The sequence below is a fragment of the Acartia tonsa genome, chromosome 8, assembly GCF_053477335.1.
Source record: "Acartia tonsa isolate MP-2025a chromosome 8, ASM5347733v1, whole genome shotgun sequence".
NCBI classification, from domain to species: Eukaryota; Metazoa; Arthropoda; class Copepoda; order Calanoida; family Acartiidae; genus Acartia; species Acartia tonsa.
In genome coordinates this window covers 10,613,545-10,628,212 of record NC_137267.1, presented here as the reverse complement: position 1 = coordinate 10,628,212, position 14,668 = coordinate 10,613,545, and the positions used below count along the sequence as shown (strand labels likewise).

The window sequence follows — 14,668 nt, the reverse complement described above, 5'->3', positions numbered from 1 at the left end:
TTTGTCCTGGAACCCATTCACAAATAGTAGGTAGATTTTTAAAGCAAAGTATGTCTGTAATTATATCCTATATTTTAGTATATCTGTCGATTATGCAATATATGTCTTATTATAGCAGTGATTTGTCTTATAGGGGTCTAAAGCAGAGATGGGAAAAAAAACAGGTTTTTTTAAAAAAGATCAAACCAGTGTGTTTTTTTTGGTTTAAACCGGTTTTTATTAATAAAAACCAGGATTTTTTGTTTTTTAATAATTTTTTTTTTTTTTTAATAATATCCAAATTAAAGTATTCTAATATAGTATAAAGGGGTAGTTTCACGAAATGCATTTCAACTTAATTTATTGAACCGCATATTTTATCCTGGTTAAATGGTTAAACTACATTTATATGGCATATATTTGAAAAAATTTCAATTTTCTACCACATAGTTTTTTAAATATCAAGACTTAAAAATCGTCTTTTTAAATTGCATATATCACAAAAAGACAATTTTCAGGTCTTGATATTTTAAAAACTACGTGGTAGAAAATTGAATTTATTTCAAATATATGCTATTTAAATATAGTTTACCCCATTAACTAAGAAAAAATATGCGGTTCACTAAATTAAGTTCAAATGCATTTCGTGAAACTACCCCTTTAGTATAAAGATTTAAACTATTAAAAGAATTTTGAATTAGGTATTTATGTTTTTGACTGTATTTTTTACATTATAAAAAGACTAGCGGCTAGGCCCCTAGAGGCCTGTAGGGGCACTTGAGGAGGAGAGAGTCGAATTTAATAATTGAATTTTTTATTTTATATTTTGTAAGAAAAAGTAAAAAAAAAATTTTTTGGGGGGGCGAACATTTTTTTTTTGGGGGGGGGGGGGTTGCCCCCCCCCCCTCATTTTTAAATTTAGTTAAAAAGTTTTTTTTTTTTAAATTTCGGAGGGGGGGTTGGGGGTGTCCCACCCCCAAAGAAAATAGTTATAAACCTTCCCGGGACCTATGAGAAGCTACCCTGTTAAGGAAAACCCAATCGGTTCAGCGGTTAGCGAGATCCTTTGGTACAAACATACAAACACACATACAAACATCCTGTTACTTTATTATAAGGATATAACTGGAAAGATAGGCCTTTGTATTAAAAAAAAAACATTTAAACCATCCCACCTTGGTATTTTTGTTTTTTTTAGCTTTTTTTTTGGTTTAAACCACTTGATTAAAACCACGTGGTTTTTATTTTGCCATCCCTGGTCTAAAGGGAAAAGACAATGTACATCCCCAATGATGATATAAGAAATTTCCCTTTATAGATTAGAACTAGTGGTTGAAACGATTGGACACTCAACTTCATGAACTAACTAATCAAAATTTTAAAACTCCCCAAAGTTGTTGATCCAACGAATAAGACACGTTATTAATAAACTTTGGAAACAACCCAATATCTCCTTTCTCCCTGATAAAACCGCGTATAGCAGCAGGTTTTTAACAAGCCACAACTGCAGCCGCCTATATAATTTTGGACAATTGAAAGCTGCCAGTAAGTTAACAATTCACAGCCAACCCGCCCACAATTGCACAGTTAAAAATTTGCCGCCAAGCCGTATTGTTTTATCAAATACAGTAATGTAAATATTTTAAGGAAACAGTTGAATTTGATGAAAGAAATCTACCCATCTCTGATCAATAACTGTATAATGTATCAGGTAATGTTTTAGTTTTCCTATCTCTTCACGAAGTTAGTTAGTAGCCATTGAGGAGATAGGGTTCTTTGTTTTAGGGAAGCTTGTTATAGTTAAAGGAAGCCTAGCCTGTAAGAATTACACCACTCCAACGTCTGAAGGACTGCCTCAAGTAGATCTAATACCCTCTTAAAATTCCTGCAACTTTTTGGTATTGAAGCTTAAAGCTTCAACTTTGGGGTATTGGGTCTTCCTGTGGCAGTCTTTCAGCAGTTAGAACGGCATATTTCTTGTAGGCTTCCTTTAAACATTAATTAAGAAGTAAACCTATGAAGTCGAATGATTGTTACACCTTTTCAAGGAAGTCCAAGCTTTTTTGAGGGGGAGGGGGTTAACTCAACAAGGCTTTTTTCAGATTTTAGACAGTTTACATCTTTTTTTAAGTTTTACCCCCAACCACTTAGATGTCCTTTACCTTGATTATAACTTTCTAATCGGTATTTTGTATTGTTTCAGGTTCCTAAATGCATTTACTCTTGTCCTGACAAGCAAAGTAAAATTCTTAACATACTACAGGCAGATTAACTATTAAATATAGATATCTCTAAACACTGAACCGATATGGTTCTCCTTTATAGTGAAGCTTCTTAATGGTCCTGAGATGGTTTTGGGCTATTTTTATAATTTCTATTACATTTTAGGAATAGGACAATAGTCAATTCATTTGATTTTAGTTTTCTAGTCTTCTGTTAATAGTACATCTTTAATGGTATTTTGCGTTAGAACCCAAAGTCTAAAGAATTAGTCAAAATAAGAAAAGTTTCGTTGGTTCTACCCAAAGTCCAAGAATGAATTTAAATCAATTGTCTCATCCCTAAATCACTGATTCTTACCTAACATTAAAGTTTTTTTTTTTATAAAATATAAATGAAATAAGACAAATTATAATTTCTTTACAGTTTATACAATTCTAAGAAATGTTAAATTTGATTTGTAATGCTCAACTTTTGACAAACTTTAAAATCAAATAATAAACTTTTATCAAATGCAAGTTATTTGTTGTGAAAGATTAAGCAACTGCGAGTAGATTTTAATATTCTTATGTAATTCTAATCAGGGTACATCCCCAATGATGATTCACAAAATAACCTCATCTGTAGATTAAATTAAGTGGTTGAAACTTCTTGTACTTTGGAAAGAAAATATGTAATAGGTTCATTATAGCGACAAAATTTATTACATTATGAAACTTTCATATTAGTATGGCTCGCCTATTTTAAAGGCAGTTCGACAATGGATCTGGATTATTGAAATAAAGGGCGACATATTTGATGTTGCAACTAAATAAATTTTCAAATTTCCGGCATTTTTGGTTGTTTGAATGATAGCAGTTGCGACTTCAGCCTAAGATTGTCCAAAATATCGGCTGGCGCACCGGTTGCGGCTTGCGAAAATAATGCTGCATACGGCTGCCGAGCCCTGACGTTTGTAAATCAATTCAATTTGTACTGCCTTTGAAGAGTACATATATTGCCCGCAGCTGAACATAATATCTACGCAGCAAATTACAAAAATATTGATGTGCTTTACACAAGATTTAACATTTTATTTGCATTTTTGCACTATTTCTGGTTGCAAATATGAAACCAGCAGGTTATAGACTAATATACTTTATATAAAAGTAACAGGTTCTCTGTGTGTGGGGAAGGATCTCGCTGACCACTTAACCGATTTAATTTACCTTTACAGTGAAGCTTCCTATAGATCCAAGGAAATATTTTTGGGAGATATCTTCTATAAGATATCACCTATGTAAAATGATTCCTCCCTTCAATTTAAAAAAAAATAAAGAGCTTAAATTTAAAATGGACGGTCGACTTCTCTCCCCCCCCCCCCCAGTACATAGACGTCCAAGGGGGGGGGGTAATGGGGCGATTACCCCCCCCCCCCCCATTTAAAATTTACCCCTACCCTGGGGGTGCCGTAGGCACCCCCAACCATTTAGGAGGGGGTATTTACCCCCCCCAAATAATTTTGGGGGGGTAAATACCCCCCCCCCCAAAAATAAAAAATCTCTGATAAAAAAAATTTTGCGCGCTTCGCGCGCATTTTTAATTCTATATATTTAATAAAATTTAAATTACCCCCCCAAAAAATTTTACCCCGCTAAAAAATTTTTACCCCCCCCAAAATAAAAAGCTTGGACGCCCCTGCCCCAGTATATAAATATTTGTTCGACAGGAACAATAAATTATCAATAAGTTTGACTGAAAGTGGACAATTAACTTTAATACAGTAATTGAAGAGTTAGATATTTTAAAAAAGGATTTATTATGTAGTATGATCAAGGAGAAATTGCTAGACAGACGGAGTTAAATATTATAAAAGAGCTTGTTGTTTTGTTATGATTTAAACAACTTTATATCTTTGCAGTTTTAACTAGAAGCAAAATATAATGTTGATGTATACTAAGTGATGTCTAAAATTTGAAATTGGACTGCAAACTAATACCTTCTCATTTCCTTTTCAAGTTCCAACATTTCTCCGCAGCTGTTTTTATGTTTCTTTTTAGAATAGAAAATTTTCATACAAAAATATTGTCATTTTTCGTAAAGTGTAGTCACGATTCCTAGGACAATTACTAAATAGGCAGTAAGCATAGTATCTTCAGGATTAAGTCTTAAAAATGTAAATGTGTACTTTTAAAGGGCGTGAAAGAGCTATTACCATCGTCTGTTCTAGCAATTTTGCTTAAGTTTGTAAGCCTGTATGTTGAGCTTTTTATATGTGGTCAACCTTGCTATGTAGCACATTGCCTTATTTACGACATTTTAAACGACCATGCTGATATTGCTATATTCATTTTGAGACTATATTGAAAATGAATTTTTGACTAATGTAAAATGACGTTTTCAATTTTTATGGTTAAGAAATAACTGTTAGAAGAAACATAAGGGGGGGGTTTTTAATGCAACCATCTCGTAATCAGTGAGCAAATGGCACTTAGAATTCGAATTTCGAGCTGAAATTTTGCATGGGTAATCCTTGGTAGGTCTATTTTCCCTAAATCGAACAAAAAGTTGGAAAAGTAACGGCTGGCGTCTGCAGCTCAGCCGTTTAGCCGTTTTTGGCCTATTTTTAGGGCAAATTCATCATTAATTACGTAGGAATCAACTTTTTAAAACATAGTTTTGGTTAAATTCATATTAAATGATTGCAATAACCATTTTTTTAATTTCTAGTACCAGCTGCTAAACGGCTAGAACCAGCTGAAAACGGCTGGGAGCGGCCCATTGCGGCCCTGCAGCGTAGTGTAGTGTATCTTTTGTAAACAACTTTAGTCAATGCGATATTTTGGCCAAATCCCGACAAAATTTATCCCTTTAGTAGGTGTTAAAAACATCATATCTTTGGTCTTATTTAAGATAAATTAATAATTTTTTTTGCATAAATAATTTAATCATGGCCTCATTTATTGTTTTTTATAAAATAAAATTAAATATTATTTTTTGGGGGGGCAATTGGAAGTCCTTAAATATAAGATATTTTTGAGCGGTTACTATTAGCCCAAAAATAGTGCTACCATTACACGCAGCAAAACGCGGCAACAAGACATGCTTAATAATGAGATTGCAAAATTTCATTAGATTTTATCCGTGGGAAGTTCACCCCGTCTCACCCCGTATGAGGCATACTTTTTCTTACTATTTCGGTTTTTTCCCCCTGGCGGCTTGGGGGTGGGCAATATTTTTAAAATTTAAACCAAATGTTTTAGACATTTTTAAGACCTTTCCAAAACATATTTTAGATTTCTTGTAACTCAAGTATTACTTGCACTTCAAATTTTCAAATTTTTGAGCAATGTGTCTGAATTTCTCCCTCCCTGCGTTGAGTAAAACAAAACGATTTGTTTATCAAAAATTTGCATATCTTGGTAAAACAACAGTAGAATTGATGAATTAAATTATATTTTTAAATTTTCCTATTAAAATACATGCAATTCCATTTCGAAAAAGGAAAAAATTAAGTCATAACTCCTAAAATTAAAAAAGTTATGACAGTTTAAACTGTTAAGGTCAAGATTTTTAAGCCAAAGATACGCTAGGGCCACTGTGGGCCAAGAGTATGAAAGGTAGATAGGGCTTGTGACATGTCTAGGGGTAGGTTTTTATGGGTGCTGAGCTCAAAAATACTACTAAAAATAGTGACGGCCAATCCATATGGCAGCTGGGTAACAGCTGCAGCTCTGCTGCGAGCGGCCAAGAGTAGAATGAGTAGATAGGGCTTGTGACGTGTCTAGGGGTAGGTTTTTATGGGTGCTGAGCTCAAAAATGCTACCAAAAATAGTGGCGGCCCATCCATGTGGCAGCTGGGTAACGGCGGCAGCTCAGCTGGGAGAGGCCAAGAGTAGAATGAGTACATAGGGCATGTGACATGTCCAGGGTTAGGTTTTTATCGGTGCTGAGCTCAAAAATACTACCAAAAATAGTGATGGCCAATCCATGTGGCAGTTGAGTAATAGCTGCTGCTCAGCTGCGAGCGGCCAAGTGTAGAATGAGTAGATAGGGCTTGTGACGTGTCTAGGGGTAGGTTTTTATGGGTACTGAGCTCAAAAATGGTACCAAAAATAGTGGCGGCCAATACATATGGCAGCTGGGTAACAGCTGCTGCTCAGCTGGGAGAGGCTAAGAGTAGAATGAGTAGATAGGGCTTGTGGGCTGTAGCTGTTACCCAGCTGCCATATGGATGAGCCGCCACTATTATTGGTAGTATTGTTGAGCTCACCACTCATAAATACCTACCCCTGGACACGTCACAAGCCCTATGTACTCATTCTACTTTCGGCCACTCCCAGCTGAGCTGCCGCCGTTACCCAGCTGCCACATGGATGGGTCACCACTTTTTTTGGTAGCATTTTTGAGCTCAGTACTCATAAAAACCTACCCTAAGACACGTCACAAGCCCTATCTACTCATTCTACTCTTGGCAGCTCCTAGCTGAGCTGTAGCTGTTACTCTTCTGACATATATGGATTGGTCGCCACTATTTTTAGTAGCATATTTGAGCTCAACACCCATAAAAACCTACCCCGAGACACGTCACAAGCTCTATCTACTCATTATACTCTTGGTGGCGCGCAGCTGAGCTGCAGCTGTTACCCAGCTGCAATATGGATGGGACGCCACTATTTTTGGTACCATTTTTGAGCTCAGCACCCATGAAAACCTACCCCTAGACACATCACAAGCCTTATCTACTCATTCTACTTTTGGCCACTCACAGATGAGCTGCAGCTGTTACTCAGCTGCCATATGGATGGGTCGCCACTATTTTTGGTAGCATTTTTGAGCTCAGCACCCATAAAAACCTACCCCTAGACATGTCACATGCCCTATGTACACATTCTACTCTTGGTGTCTTCCAGCTGAGCTTCTGCCGTTACCCAGCTGCCATATGGATTGGCTGCCACTATTTTTAGTACCATTTTTGGGCTCAGCACCCATAAAAACCTACCCCTAGACACGTCACAAGCCCTATCTAATCATTCTACTCTTAGCCGCTCGCAGCTGAGCAGCAGCTATTACTTAACTGCCATATGGATTGGCCAAAACTATTTTTAGAAGCATTGTTGAGTTCAGCACCCATAAAAACCTACCCCTAGACACGTCACAAGCCCTATCTAATCATTCTACTCTTAGCCGCTCGCAGCTGAGCAGCAGCTATTACTTAACTGCCATATGGATTGGCCGAAGCACTATCACAAGCTCTATCTACTCATTATACTCTTGGTGGCGCGCAGCTGAGCTGCAGCTGTTACCCAGCTGCAATATGGATTGGACGCCACTATTTTTGGTACCATTTTTGAGCTCAGCACCCATAAAAACCTACCCCTAGACATGTCACATGCCCTATGTACTCATTCTACTCTTGGTCTCTTCCAGCTGAGCTTCGGCCGTTACCCAGCTGCCATATGGATTGGCTGCCACTATTTTTAGTACCATTTTTGAGCTCAGCACCCATAAAAACCTACCCCTAGACACGTCACAAGCCCTATCTAATCATTCTACTCTTAGCCGCTCGCAGCTGAGCAGTAGCTATTACTTAACTGCCATATGGATTGGCTGAAACTATTTTTAGAAGCATTGTTGAGTTCAGCACCCATTAAAACCTAATCCTGGACACGTCACATGCCTCATGTACTCATTCTACTCTTGGCCTATCTCATCTGAGCTGCGGCCGTTACCCAGCTGAGCTGCGTCCATTACCCAGCTGCCATGTGGATGGGCCTCCACTATTTTTGGTAGCATTTTTGAGCGCAGCACCCATGAAAACCTACCCCTAGACACGTCACAAGCCCTATCTACTCATTCTACTCTTGGCCGCTCGCAGCTGAGCTGCAGCTGTTACCCAGCTGCCATATGGATTGGCCGTCACTATTTTTAGTAGCATTTTTGAGCTCAGCACCCATAGAAACCTACCCCTAGATATGTCACAAGCCCTATCTACCCTTTATACTCTTGGCGGCTCCCAGCCGTTTTCAGCCGGTTCTAGCCGTTTAGCAGCTGGTACTAAAAATTTTCAAAAATGATTATTGTTATCATTTAACATGAATTAAATCAAAAATAGGCATAAAACGGCTAAACGGCTGAGCTGCCAGCCGCCAGCCGTTACTTTTCCAACTTTTTGTTCGATTTAGGGAAAATAGACCTATCAAGGATTACTCATGCAAAATTTCAGATCGAAATTCGAATTCTAAGTATTTGCTCACTGATTACGAGATGGTTGCATTAAAAACCCCCCCCTTATTACATCAACTAATCATTTAAAAAACGGTCCTTCTATTGTCAGACCCGTAAGTAGGACCAAGATTAACTTTTTTATTTATTCAGTTTCAACCTTAATGTTTCAATACGGAGACAGTCAAATGATATGACTCAAAGGAACCAGCACTCTGAAAAGTTGATATGGCGGTGAAAAATAAGGATTACAACATCTTAAGAAAAATTTTAAAAAGTTGTGGGGAAGTAAGTTTTTTTCAGGAGCGAATTCTCTTTGGAAGTTTTCCATTTAAGTTTCGCCAAAATTTGATGTAAATGTCCTTGTTTTCATTTATTTTCCCCACATATTCTTTTATTTGATGATTTGCAGAGGTTTGTGACCACATAGGATTATTATAATTGCCTTCACACACAAAGAGTAGTTTTTCACTACGGACAAAATGAGATTTTTTTCTGGAACTTTGGGGATTTGGCTTTGAAAAGTTAAATATATTATTTTATAGGTTTTTTTTCATTTGGTAGGATTCTTTAAGGTTATCATATAAAATATATTTACTCTTGAAAAAAGTGTTCGGCTAAGACGTCCAAGGAGGTGTAAAAGGGGTGATTACCCATCCCCACCCAAAAAATTTTAATTTTACCCCCCCCCCCCCCACTCCCCCCACCAAATAAAAAAGCTTGGACGTCCTTGGTGTTCGGTTTTGAAAGTTGGTATAATTGAATTTTTCTGGATTTTTACAGTATATTTAGCATGCATAATACTTTAAGTCTTGAAATCTATATACTCTCTGTTCCTTTGATTTAGTGGAACTATGCAAAACGAACAAAAAATAAAAGAATTATGGATCAAACTTCTGTACTCAAGCTTTAATGCAGTTTCAATTAAATAAAAGTTCTCAAATGAAAATATGTTGTAAAATGCCCTCAAATGCTATAAAAAGGCATATTTAAAATCTTTTGAATTAATTTAACATAAAAAAGGTATATTAAGTTTGTATAATTCACAAATCTATCTGATGGACAAATAGACAAAAATTGTGTAATTTTTGTAATTGGGAGAAAATTTTTTCTTCTGGTTTAAAGCTAGATGTGCATCATTAGAATATTTTCTTGTGCTCTCTCTCAAAGTGTTCATCGGAAAAACTGACCACCCTCACATTCTTATTTTTAAATTATATCAAAAATAATGGGAGGGGGGGGGGGGAGTTTTTAAAAGCGAAGCTTTTCTATAATTAGGGTCGGTCCATACGTCCGTCCGAGATAGATAGCTTTTATTCGTAAATTTAGGCATGTTAGAATTGTCCTATCGATTTCAAACTTTGCATGATAATTTCTATAGTAGTTAGGTACGATTTAGAAAGCGTAGCAACTGTATAACGATTACCAGAATGTCCGTATGTCCATTTGAAACATGTTGATTTTTCTACTTTTTTTACAACAAATTTTTATGTGATTTAATTATCCGTTTGATCTGATTTTTGGTATATTGATTCCTGGAACAACAAAGAACAATATTCTAAGTAAAGCAACTCTAAAATCAAGTCCTCTAAATGTAAGTATGTCCATAAACATTATCCTGTATCAAGCAGTTTTTCAACAAATTTACTTACAATTTTGCTTTGACTCTTATACATTTATATTCTGATTATTCAGTTTAGACACTATACAAGCGTTAATGTCCGTTTGTCCTACCGTTTCAGTGCTTCGCTTTTATGGATGTTGTCATCCTTGTTATCCAATGCCCAATCCCTTATCTGACTGAAAGTAGTAAACAAAAAACCAACCCCACTCTTATTTTTAATTAATTTCCAGTTTAGGGGGGGGGGGGGAGGTGCACTCTTTTGGACGTAAGGACGTGCAAGATTAAAAAGTTAAAAGTTAATCTGGCAATAGTTTTCTGGACTATTTACCTCTGGGAACTCTGGTTTAGAATGGGGACTGAAGAAACTGATTCCTCCACCCATACCAAATTATACCCTACACTACAGTGGCGTAGTAAGGTAAGTTAAAAGTATATGTTAGGTTTAAATTTTTTTCTACAACTGAGGTGGATTCTTAAAAAAAGTTTGCCCCACTAATCGCTTAGTGGGGCAAAATTGTTTTCGTGATAAATTCACTAAAATCAAATGAAAAATCTACAAAAAAATAAACAAAATCATAGCAGGGTTATGAACATAATAATTTATTTAATTTTTGTAGATTTTTTATGTGATTTTGGAGGATTTTTCACGAAAACAATTTTGCCCCACTAAGCGATTAGTGGGACAATTTTTTTTTAAGAATCCACCTCTGAAGTGTCTTGCCATGGCTTCGCATTGAAAAATTAATATTTAATAACAGTATTTTCACCCTTTGATCGAAAAAACACTATAATAACTTTTCTCGTATTCATTCGAATCCGGTGGATAGGAACCGGTTCTCATCCATCATAAGATTAAAACCAGTTTTTTTAGCCGGTGCCTCCGGCACCTCGGGACTAAAAAAACTAGTTTTAATCTCATAATTGTACATTCTATATCCGCGGAAAGCCGTTTATAATACGATACGAGAAATAACTATTATTGACAGAAAATTATTAATATCAATCATTATCAGATATTGATTTTATATATATTTTTAGTAGCGATGCTATTATTCAAGAATTTAACATTGGTTATTCCAGTATAAACGCCTTCCTTCCCTATATCCTTTTATATGAAGTAGTAAACTTTTTTTGTCTTCTGTCCAGAAGGATCTCGCTAAACGCTGAACCGATATTGATCTCCTTTATAGTGAAGCTTCTTATAGGTCCTGGGAATGTTTTAAACTATTTTTAGGATGTTGTCTTGTCTTCACTCCCTCCCCCCCCCAAAAAACAAATATTTTTTTACTCGTTGTAAACTCAAATTTAAAATGGTATGAGGTCTACTTTTCCCCCTCCTACCTTAAGTGCCCCTATAGGCTTCTAGGGGACGTAGCCGCTAGTTCAAATATATTGAAAATAAGGGGGAGGGTGGTATTTTTTCTCCTATTCCAAATCCCTGCAATCCTTATAATAAAGTAACAGGATGTGTGTTTGTGTGTTTGTTTGTACCGAAGGATCTCGCTAACCGCTGAATCGATCGGGTTCTCCGTAACAGGGTAGCTTCTCGGGAAGGTTTATAACTATTTTCTTGGGGGGTGGGACACCCCCAACCCCCCAAAAAATGAAAAATCCCCCCCCTAAATTTTTTTTTTTTTTTTTAAATTTTTTTAACTAAAATTTAAAATGATGGGGGGGCACCGGGCACCCCCCCCCCCCCCAAAAAAAAAAAAAATTACTTTTTCTTTTAAAACCTAAAATAAGAAGTTGAATTATTAAATTTGACTTTCTCCTCCTCAAGTGCCCCTAGAGGCTTCTAGGAGCGTAGCCGCTAGTATAGTATAACCTAACCAGACCTAAAGTGAGAAACAAACAAAAATCATCCCCACCCCATTTTTGATCTATTTGAAAATATGAGGAGGTCTTGTGCTCGACTAGGCACGTTGAGAATACCATCGTTTATCTTTTTCTTATTTCACGGTTTGAAACATTGAAGTTCAATTCTGTCATTCGTATTAATGGAAGTAGTCATCCTTGTTCACTTTTAATCTTTGCTCAAATTAATCTTTTTCTTCGTGTCAAAAGCACAAGTTGACAAAATTATTCCCTGCTAAAAAAATAGTTGCTTTCATTTACAATATAATACCTGCAACTTAAAAGATTTTTCATTGTATTCTAATTCAGAGCGGTTTCACCCAAAATGCTCTCTTATTTAAAAAAGAGGGGGGGGGGGGGTAGTTTATTACTTGGGTAGGTTAGGTTATATTGAGTACTGAGTTTCCCCATAGGGTTGGGGATACGCAGACAGAAGCTCTGCCGGGGTTAGGCATAAGAGAAAAAAAAACTTCCATCCAGCGTTTCGGAGCCGTTTGATTTTGGTGCGGCTCCGGCTCCAGCTCCGGTTCCGATCTAAAATCAAGAAAAAACTCGACATATTTTTTTCCCACGTCTATTTTTGACTTTTGAAAGTTTTAAAAGTTCAATTTTTGATAAAAATGGACTTGAAAAACTTAATAGGGGCATTTGCACATGACAAAACAGAGTTACCAAATTATAATTTATATAAAATCTCTTTATTTATATAGTCCGGAGCCGTTTTTTAACAAAAATTACTGCTCCGGCTCCAGCAAAATATGGCGGCTCCCAGGCTCCGGCTCCGAAACACTGCTTCCATCCCATAATTTTCAATTTCGAAGATAAAGGGGGATGGGTGACAGTTTCATCATAACTCGAAAAGCACGTTTGAGGTTTTAATTCTGTGCGTAATGTCTTAGCTCATTACTCAATGCTCATATGAGAAATATTGATTATTTACTAAGTATATTTGCGATTACTTTTATTTAATGAAATCTTCCAATTTTTAACATGTACAAAACGGCCTGCTTAATTGCTTCAAGATTTATGTCAGATCTATATAGGAAATAAATGTCTATAAACGAGCTCAAGTTTTCCAAGGAATATATGATTAAAACTCATAGTGCTCCAATAATCCGTAATAAACTCTCATTTCTAATCATAAAAAAGAAAATTTAAATTTATAATATGATAAATTTAAGAAAACTATGTTTTAAAAGAATTCGATTGTGGCGACATTTTGTGTGTTCAAATATTAAACTAAAATTGTAATCATCATCATTAACCCTTTGGTGATGGTAATGTAAAGAAAAAATATAATTTAAAAAAATCTTTTAAAAATCATTTAAATTATTAAATATTTACTTTCTTTTAGATAGTAGCCGGGTGAGGAAAATAGATTTATTGAGAAATAGATATGCATATAGAAAACTAGCCAATAGGGAGATAATTATATCGAGCCAACTCTAGTACTGTATATAGCAGAGCTTTTTTTGTCAGATATTTTTGAGTAAAATGTACCTTTAGTATAAAACTAACTTTTTATTTGATCCTTCAAGGAAAGATGAGCACGAGCAGCTCCAACATTTATTTTTGAACAAGTATTATTTTATAGTAAGTTTCTTAGTTGAGGAAAGTTTAACAACAGTCTTGGGATGGTTTTAGGCTAATTTCTTCCCCATCACCCTCTTCTAATACATAGCGTCCTAGATACTCGTGGCGACAAATTTTGTTTGCCTTTTTATATAAGCTTCGTAATGATCCTGCTAATATTTTAATGTTATTTATATCTTTTATTTCCGACACCCACCTTTCTTGTGCAATTTATTTTGCCATCACTATGACATCTTTTAATAAGATTGTTCTTGTTTTAGTGAGAGGAACGTTTTAGATGACGCAGTGAGATGTAATGATATTCAAACCAAAGAAATTATTCAAATAAGGTAGGATTTTCAGGGGGATAAAAAAATTCCAAGAATAAATGTCAAAATTGAATCATACAAGCAGTCATAGCTTACTGTTTTCTAACTAATCACAAAAAGACATGGTGAATTATATTGCTCCTTTTCCTGCCTTTAAAACATTTTATATTTTATTTTGTACATATTACTTTTTATACAATCTAGCGGCTACGTCCCTAGAGACCTTTAGGAGCACTTTAGTACAGGGGGGAGTGAGGTCTTAGTCGACCCTTTCATTTAAATTTTAATTTTGCAAAGGAGTAAAAACAAAATTTTGTTGGGGAGGGGGTTATTTATCCCTGGGGGGTTTGGGTAACCTTTCCTAAAATAGTGAATAGCCATTGCAACAAAGACAGCCAGACATCCTGTTACTTTTAAATAAGGATTGCTGATTTACTCTTTGACATAGCCTAAGCTGTACTTGTTTAGTACACCAACCTCACCTATTGAAACCGCCTACCTGGAACCTAGAGCTGGCACCAGGAAGAGCTCATCACTGTCACCTGTCAGATCAGCATCACCTGTCAGGACATCAGCGTCAGTGTCACCTGTCACAGAAGCAGTTAATCATTCTTCCCACACAAACACAAAGGATATCAACCAATTTAAAAGCAAGGAAGGATTCTAATAAGGATGGATACAAAGTTTTTAATTCTTGACCCCATTTCTTGTATGATTTTTCATCTTTGTTAAGTTTCTATTTTCTCTTTCTTCTGAAAATTATCTTTTTTGGGTAATATCCTCTTAGAAATTTTTTTTTCAATTTTGAAAATTTGAGTAAACCCCCACCCCACCCCGGCAGAACTATGAACTCTGGCCGCAGCGCTCGGCTCCCTAGCCTATAACC

The 14,668-nt window shown here is 35.9% G+C and overlaps 1 protein-coding gene across 1 annotated transcript in view; it reads left to right on the top strand.

The window, feature by feature from the left end:
- LOC145325695 (uncharacterized) overlaps positions 1-14,449 on the top strand; it is a 66,953-nt gene extending 52,504 nt beyond the window's left edge. Inside the window, exons 12-16 of the mRNA XM_080168648.1 lie at positions 1,627-1,690; positions 2,183-2,242; positions 10,339-10,445; positions 13,735-13,803; positions 14,251-14,449. Of these exons, the coding sequence (XP_080024774.1) occupies positions 1,627-1,690; positions 2,183-2,242; positions 10,339-10,445; positions 13,735-13,803; positions 14,251-14,449 (499 nt within the window). The remainder of the gene's footprint in view (positions 1-1,626; positions 1,691-2,182; positions 2,243-10,338; positions 10,446-13,734; positions 13,804-14,250) is intronic.
- The last annotated feature ends 219 nt before the right edge of the window (positions 14,450-14,668 follow it).